Here is a 9,002-nt window from a genome sequence, read left to right as displayed (position 1 = left end):
AAATGTCCTGGAGCATCACAAGCAAGATAAATAAACAGTGCCAAATGTGATTAATACAACAACATTTCAAATTATGTAATTGTTAAGTACTGACTGAGTATATTGTATTCTTTCTACACACTGTTATGGTCAATAATAATGAAAGGGAACTGGTCTGAACTTTCATTGATTTGAAATGTGCTATTATGGTTTAACTTAATATTCACTTTAAAATATATTGTTAAACCAATTTGATATTTAGAAAATTCTTTTTGTCACAGAAGTACAGAAAGTAGAATATAAAAATAAGTTTATTTTAAAAAATATATAAATAGAATACAAAATGTATTTTTAAAATACACACATAATTACACTTAAATCGGTATACTTAATGTGAAAATATAATTGTATTCAAAGTCATAGACACATTTACTCAATAGATACAAATGGCTGGTAATGACACTTCCAGTTTCCAAAAAAAGGGAAGAGAGTAACCAAATACACAACCACTTTTAACTTTGACGAACATCTTGCAAAAGTTTGTTAATTTCTGCTACAAGTTCACTAGCATCAATGAGTTCATGTTTACTGTCACGCTTACAAGGAGCAAGCTGATTAAGAACATTATCAAATTCGTCTTCTTCATAATTCTCTGGGATTTCCTCCATGGCAGGCAACCACTTAGAAAGAGGTTGTGAGTTTATATGATTTACAGGAGCAAGACCAACACTGTTCACTGGATTCTGGAAATGAGTGCTTGCAGCCCAAGCTGCTACCCCCTGTGGATAGGGAAGTGGCTTTAACGCCAAGTGTCCTTTCTTATTTTCCAGAGTATTTCCACTGCTAACTTCATTGCATTCCGTGTACATGTCCATTTGTGGAGGCAGTAATCGTTGGAAAACACTGTTCATTTCTGACAGGAGAGAGGAAGTTCCCAAGTCCTCTGCCTCTTCATTCTGGGACTCTTTTCCAAAGGTCAAAAAGCTTTTTTTCTTCTCATTGGAATCTGAAGAGTCGCAATCTTCTTCCTGTGGCTGCTGAGCATCCTCACCAGGAATAAACATGTTGCTCCTGTAATCAGCAGAAACCACGGAAGACAAGGGAGGCATCCAGCATTGATCAGAATGCCCCAGTACTTTGCATTCATCTGTACATAGCTTCATTGCTGTAAAATTAAAAAAAATCATTCAAGAAACCGTGTATTGCATAAATTGTTCGCATCCAACCAAAAGATTTTCTCATCACCTTCCCACAACTCAATCTCTATCACTGTGAGAATGCAAACTTCAACTACTAAGCTTTCCCAGGGCCAAGAACAACAACCCTTGCATAAATTTTCATACTAATCAGTATATCCCCAAAGGAATTGAAACAAAATATGTACAAAGCTTATAATTTACAATGCTTTATAGTCTGGTTCAGAGCATAACATCATAGAGGAAAATAATGCAATATATTATATGTCCTCAAGAAAGATCTCGGCCTAAAACGTCAACTGTTTATTCATTTCCATAGATGCTGACTGACTTGCTGAGTTCCTCCAGAATTCTGTGTTTATTTTCTATATTTCCAGAATTTGCAGAATATCTTGTGTTTATATATTCTATACCAACAGCCCTTTTTGCTTATTTTAATTTAAATCCAATTACTATTACTTGTTTTTATTTCAGCAGTACCCATTTGATGTTCAACCATTAGTTATAATTCAAGCATTACTTAGGAGTTCAGATAGGAGACAGGCTTTGTGCTTTTGCTTGATACTTTGTGGATAGTCTACTAGCATTTTGTTTTTTTTTTCCTCAAATGATAATACTGCCTATTTTGATTAACTTGTTAAAATTAAATAAAATGAATGAAAGGGAGAGTTATATAAGTGGGCATAATCTCAACCTGGCTGCTGATATAGAAATTGTGGTTTTGTAGTCCTAGAGGGGAAATGACTTTAGTCTGGAACTTGCATTATTCAAATTAAATTCTTAATTTCTCAAACCATGATGCTAACACATACTACTTCTTATTCAGAGTCATGGGGATCATTTATTAAGTATCCTTGCTTGCTAGAAGACTTCTGTCAGATTAAGCTTTGGAAATTTGAAACCAATTTCTGGCAGATTCAAATTCAATTACATATTTGGAAGAAGTTAAATCATTCCTTTCTGATCTTGGAATTACAATTGAGTGGAATAGACAGATTTATCTTTCATTAAATTGTTCTGCTGATGACCCCAAATTACTTGATTTTAACAGCAGGTGATTGCAATTGAAATAATGGTTTGCTCCTCGATACTGATTATTATTTTATTTCAGAGTTACAGCACGGAACAGGCCCTTCCAGCCAGCCCAATGAGCTGCACCACACAACAACCCATCGATTTAACCATGGCCTAATCACTGGACAATTTCCAATAACCAGTTAACCTACTAACCAGCACGTCTTTGGAAGGTGGAAGGAATTCAGTGGAAACCCGCACATTCATGGGAGGACATACGATTTCCTTACAGACGGAGTAAGGACTTTGACACCCAAGCTGTAGCTGTGTCACAGTTACCCTATGCCACTGTGATGCCCCACATCATAAACCATGCCAAATTAAAAACTCAAGAGTTATGAAACAAAATCCAAATGACCAAATATACAGATTTTGTGTATAAAATGATGACTTATCAAATAAAAAACATACCTGGATGAAAGCGCTGGTTGTCGGTTACAAAAAGATCACTGAAACCTTCACCCAGAAGTCTGTCAATAGGAGAATCTCTTCCCAAGTCATAGTCACTGTCTCCAGCTTCACTGTCACCTCTACCACTGTCTTTCAGACTGAATTTATCCATATCTTGAAGAGCATATCTATAAAGAACAAATTATAAATCATTAGAAGCATAGCTGTTGTGGCATAAGAACTTGTGCAGCTCAACGAAGGGAATTAAATATGTGTGTTTTTACCTGTAACTTCTGGAATATTTATTTCCCCGGAAGTTTGGCCTTGGCTGATATTGACCTTGATGTAGCATGCTCAACAATTGTGAAACTTGCTAAATAACAACAAAATAACAACACAAGTTTACTCTGTGTCCTTTGAAAATCGAATCACATCTGTAACAATAGTTTCAGTTTATCAATTCAACAGAACAAAAGATAATTAGAAACAACACACCTGCTTGAAGAAATTCATTTAATCACACAGTCATCTAATTTTTATAAAAACCTGTTCACTTGATTATGGTTAAGTCTCCATGATAAACGATTTAACTAATTTATGAGACCGATTTCGACAGTAGGCTTGTGTAAGTTTTCTCATTTTTATCAAATTTCTCATTATCATCAAGAATTCTCACTATGTTTCAAGAATGTTGCACTATGGAATCACTCTGATTGATTGCTCCTCCAAACTTCTTAAAATTATGGTGTTACGCATTATAATCATCACGTCAAAACTAAAAATTAAAACATGAAATTCAATAAATCGGTATTAAGAAAATATTGAAGGTATCCACATTGAAATTCAGTGAAAGGCATGTATGGTAATTTAGAGTCACAGATGCTTCATTTGTGAGACATAAATATGGAAGGGAATATTAGTGGCAACAACACAGTTATATGGTCTTTTTGAAGTATGCATTTGAAGGAGAAATGAACATTAGGAATTCAGAATAAAATAAGTAAAATATGGTGAAATTAGTTATTTTTTCAACATTCAATTGAAATTCTTCTAGGAAGTTTATAATAAAAACATTTTACAGTTCATTATAAAGCTGCGTACATTACTTAGAGTTGCTCTGTATTTAAATGAAACACTGTTGATATCAGCAAGAGACTCTATGTATCGTTTAAAGCATATATACTACAGAAGAATTTCAAACTAGTGGAGAAAAATATCTATTTTCCGTTGGTAAGAAACCACATGTGAAATGGTGAGATCTACTAAAAGGCATAGTGGTTCCTAGTCCAATGAATAAACCAAGCAATTTTCAAATTAATGATCACACAAATGGACTGAAGAAGCATCTCATTTGACTAGTCATCTCTTCATGCAAGGGTCTCTACTTGTTTCATAATGATATCCAATTTTGAATATTATACAGAGCAATAACAACTTGAAGTGTCCCCTATGATACTTCAAGTTTCTATTTACCAAATCTGAAGCTTAAGTGTTGAGGGTCCAGATGACCTTAGTGTCACTACAATTATTCCATTTTACTCCTCAGCAAATGCCTATACATGCACCCTTCCATCAGGGGTCAGTATTGCTACCAAAAGCTGATCCTTTCCCTTTCAATACTAATGCTGTTGTACTTCCATCACAGAAAAAAAGCAGATAATGGCACAAGCCAAGGAATGAGCTAGATACTTCAAAGGCCCGAAGCAGAACTTTACTATTAAGGATGCAAATGTGCCTTTTTTCAGTCTGAATGCAACAAAAGCAAAAATTTCACAATACAAACTAGGTATCCAAAAACAATGGCAAGCTAATGGTTAATATGTATCAAGTCAAAAATTGCAGAACACAATTGGCCCTAGTTGACCCTAGTGTCAAAACAGCCTAAAGACTTGCGCAATAGAGACAATAATTGTAAGGAATCTTAACCCTTGCCCCATTAATTGTATGGAATCACAAATAAAGTTGACCATGCATGAAGCACAGCATTCAAAGTCCTCACCTCAACGGGTGGGGAAGTGTGAGTCAGCTCCAATGAAAAGTTCTCAGGCAAATGGTTAGAGGATAATGTCACCAAACTGTTGAGAGACTGGTGACTCCGGTTGGTTTGTCTGCTGCACATCTGACCCCGGTCCATTCCTGAAAGGGTTGGGGAGGAGGAAGGAGAAGCTCTGTGTTGGGATCTGATGGGTAGTGTGCCAGTAGCAGTGTGTACCAGAGTAATATCTCCTTTGTGAATCTGCCTAGATGGTCTTTTAGGATGATGCTGATAAGTGGATTCTGCCACTCTACAGTTATAAGATCTGATGTCCTTTTTCTCCCGATTGCATCTTGTGGCAAACATAGCCATGATAATAAGCAGAACGGTACAGATTACACCCAATGATATGATGATAATCATGGAATCATCTAAACTGTTTTTTTCATTATGGTAATTCTCTTTTCTTGGTTCAGTCAGCACAATTTTCAAGGAAGCCACTGCACTGAGTTTTGGGGATCCTTTATCTTGTACAGCCACAACAAGGTCCCAGCTTTTCTCCTGAGTAAAAGCAAAACTATCGTTTGTGTAAATGTCACAAGTTCTTGGGTCCAAAGTGAAAATTCCATTTTGATTACCATCAAGAAGTGTGCATGTAAGTTCTGCGTTGATGCCATAGTCATTATCAATTGCTGCAATGGTGGTCACCATTTGATTGGGTCTGATATCATGAGGAACTTGAATCTCCGCCGTGCCATTGCGCAGAACAGGTTTTAAGATATTTGGTGCATTGTCGTTATGGTCAAGAATAGTCAAAATGACTGTTGTGTTAGTGCTAAGCTGAGGAGTTCCTCCATCCCTGGCTTGAACTGTGAATGAAATTTTGCTAATTTCTTCACGATCAAAGGTCCTAAGTGCATAAATTGCCCCAGTTGATGGCTCAATAGTGAGGTAGGTAGTGATAGAACTTCCGGAAATAGAGGATTCTGGGATAGTATAGGTAACCCTACCGTTCTCAGCGGAATCCAGGTCAGTGGCTGTCACTAAGGTGATGAAGGCACCAGGTAAGTTGTTTTCCTCGAGCATCAATTCATATGTATTCTTCTGGAATTGAGGTGCATTGTCATTTACATCGATTATCTGGACTGTCACGTATTGGACGGTGATGAAGTTTGGGGTTCCCTTGTCTTCCGCAACGACTTTCAACTTGTACTGAGCGATTTTCTCCCTATCCAGGGTCTCGTTAGTCTGGATCATGTAGTTCTTTTCGTTGGTCTGCTGAAGTTTGAAATGCCCATGTCCCTGCAGTCTGCACCCAACTTGCCCGTTCACCCCCGAGTCCACGTCCTCAACTCGCACCACGGCGATCAAGGTCTCCTTGGGTGCTCCTTCGGACACGGACGCCACGTCATTACCCAAAGGCATCAGGCTGATGGTAATCTCCGGGGGGTTGTCATTCACGTCCACCACTTTGATGACGATCTTGCAGTGGGCTGGTATTGAGTTAGGGCCCAGATCCTGTGCTTGGGCGTCGATCTCGTAACTCTGGCTAGCCTCGTAGTCCACTGACTTGAGAAGGACCAAATGGCCGGTGTTGGCGTCGATGTGGAAGGTTTCCATAACCAGCGGGGACACGTGACTGCTAAAGGAATAGACGACTTTTCCATTGCTCCCCTCGTCCGGATCAGTTGCATTCAGGTCAACAAGCAGTGAACCCCGGGGCGAGTTTTCTGGCAACTCGATGGTGTAGGAGGCTTGTTCAAAAACTGGGCTGTTGTCGTTCGAGTCAGCGATGCTGATCTTAACAAGGGAGGATCCTGATTTGGGAGGTACCCCACGATCCGAGGCGATCAGACGTAGTTCATAGCTGGCCTGCTGCTCCCTGTCCAACTCCCGAATCACCATAAGGTCGGCGTACTTGGCGCCGTCCGTCCTGGTGCGGACCTCCAGCGCAAAGTGCTCATTGGGGGTAAGCGAGTACGTATAAAGTGAGTTGTTCCCCACGTCAGGGTCTACGGCACTGTCGAGGGGAAAGCGGGCTCCCACCGAGGCGCTCTCGAAGATCTCCACGGGAATGACCGAGCGGGGGAACTGAGGCGCGTTGTCGTTGATGTCCAGCACCACCACCTCGACCTGGAGCAGCTGCAGATGTTCGGTGGGCAGGGTGATAACATCGAAGCTGATGGTACAGGCGGCCGTGGGCTTGCAAAGCTGCTCCCTGTCGATGCGCTCCGCGACGCTCAGCCGCCCGTCTTCCTCCCGCACGGCCAGCAGCGACGAGTTCACCCTCTGCATCACTCGGAAACGCTTAGAAGAAGGGTTCAATTGGTCAGCTAAAGTTTCCGAAAGTCTGCCTACCACCGTGCCGACGGGCTGCTCCTCGAGCACCTCGTACCTCACCGTTATGCCCGTCACCTCCCGACCCGTCCAGCTGGCCAGCGCAAACAGCAGCAACAAATTCCAGCATCCAGCGCTCTTCTGTACTTTCTCCATCTTTCTCATCCTCTCTCGGCTTGTGTCGGCCGTTTTCTTTGTGTCGACGGTGTCTACACTTTTCTTTTTCCAACCCTGCAAACTCCGGTCGATTTCCCCCTTATTCACACACACAGCACATTTGGTGTCTGGGTTTTGACAGCACAGACAAAGCAGCCTTCATGTACCGTCGCGGAGCTCGCAGATGCGCCGATCTGTTAACTTTCACTGCAAAATCACTTCCCGTCAAAAATGCTATTATATTTAAAAAGTCCGTCTGGTTGAAATTGAGCTGTGTTGTTGATTTTAGACGTGTGCAAAGCCAGCCAAAAAGTGCCCCGCTGTCGTGTGAGGCGACAACTGCCTTTGACTGTGTTGCTCTCGCTCCTTTGGCTCGCGATCCCACCGAGCTCCAGAACAAACTTTACCCCAACTCACTCAAACTTTCCCAAAGGCGCGTGCCGCCAGCCCGTCCAGCCAATCGCACAGCGCCTTCCAAATCTCCGCGACCAATCCCCACCCAGATCTGTCTGCGCGTAAGGGAGAAGGGGGCAGTCCCGACCCCGCCTATTGGCTCTCGTCCGAGGAGCAACGAAACAATACAAGAAAGTTGGGTGTCGGGGCTGTGTCTGATGGCTCTTGGTGCCCTTTTCAATCCTCGACCTGCTCAGAAATCAACGCCAACTGTGCTCACCTCCACCGAACCATAAATCTGATTAATTTCTTGTTCTCTTTTCTCAGCTATTTTATTGTTGTAGTTAAGATTGTTTTCGCTAAAACCTAATTTCCAACTCTTTTTGTGGAATACACGTATTTTCCACTTACTTTAGCAGTCTCTCTCTCTCTCTCTCTCTCTCTCTCTCTCTCTCTCTCTCTCTCTCGATTAATTTTTTGTTGTCAATGGTTTTGGATCACCCTGCCCTTTTTTAATTTGATTGTACATTATCTTAACATGTTTTACCTATCGCGAAATGTGAAAGAGTATTTTTTAACCGACGCATTTGTTTTCATTGTTGATTTTATTATTCATAAATCTGTGAAGAAACAATGAGATAAAGTTTAAGAATCTTCTGCCTTCGCACGGACTTGTGAGTTAGCTCCTTCTAAATCTTTATTAAAGCACAAACTCACAGCTTTGATATACTGAAATTGAAGACCTTTAAAATTCCAACTCTTTTTACTTTAAAAAATCATAACCAGCAATTTCACTCAAACACCATGCAGCCACAAATGGATCTGTACTCAAAACGCTCAGTCTGCTTGCAATGCACGTGCATAAACTTCTCAGGAATAAATGCTTACATGGAAAATCTGTCATGGTCTACATCGATTAAATCTGCCTTGAAATATAAGCACCTGCAATAGTGGCAAAATAATCTTTATTGCAAAAGAGAAACCTGAAGTTTCATCAACCATCTGCATTTGCTTGTTTCGCACTTTCTATTACTTGGCATAATCCCATTTACTCTCCGTTCCATGGTTCTCTAAATCTCACTGTCCCTCGTTTTCTCTAAGTTGGTCTCTCTTCTTTTTGTTGCTGAGTTGGGAGGGGTGTTTAAAGTCACTAAAGAGATCCCAGACAGACGTGAAAGCGAAGCGCAGACTCTCGCTTTCTCCAGCACTCAAATGCCTTTTAAAAGCTATTACTGATCCTCCATACAGGCAGCGTCGTGTGGAAAATCATGGATAAAAGGAGAGAGCCTCATGAATGTATTTAGCAATGGGTCACGCCGGTAGGCATTCTACCCCATGAATACTGTTTTACAACTTTGCGGCCTTTTCAGAACTTATCTACGAATTAGCATCCTATATGAAGAGAAAAAGCAAACACGAGCAACTGCAGCTTTTGAGACCCACAGCCATCTGGCGCAAATCTCCAACAATCGACCCAATAATTACATCAATTCAGCTTTGGC

General features: G+C 40.8%; 1 protein-coding gene across 1 annotated transcript; it reads right to left on the bottom strand.

The window, feature by feature from the left end:
• Positions 1-277: 277 nt before the first annotated feature.
• On the bottom strand, positions 278-7,512 carry pcdh18a (protocadherin 18a). The gene is made up of 4 exons (XM_059965214.1): positions 4,639-7,512; positions 2,924-3,012; positions 2,661-2,827; positions 278-1,144 (listed from the first exon to the last, which is right to left on the bottom strand). The coding sequence occupies exons 1-4, from the start codon at positions 7,114-7,116 to the stop codon at positions 492-494; spliced, it is 3,387 nt and encodes a 1,128-aa protein (XP_059821197.1). The 5' UTR covers positions 7,117-7,512; the 3' UTR covers positions 278-491.
• Between the last annotated feature and the right edge of the window lie 1,490 nt (positions 7,513-9,002).

The sequence above is a fragment of the Hypanus sabinus genome, chromosome 3, assembly GCF_030144855.1.
Source record: "Hypanus sabinus isolate sHypSab1 chromosome 3, sHypSab1.hap1, whole genome shotgun sequence".
In the NCBI taxonomy this organism is placed as follows: Eukaryota; Metazoa; Chordata; class Chondrichthyes; order Myliobatiformes; family Dasyatidae; genus Hypanus; species Hypanus sabinus.
The sequence above is the reverse complement of the archived record's forward strand: the minus strand, read 5'-3'. Positions and strand labels throughout refer to the sequence as shown.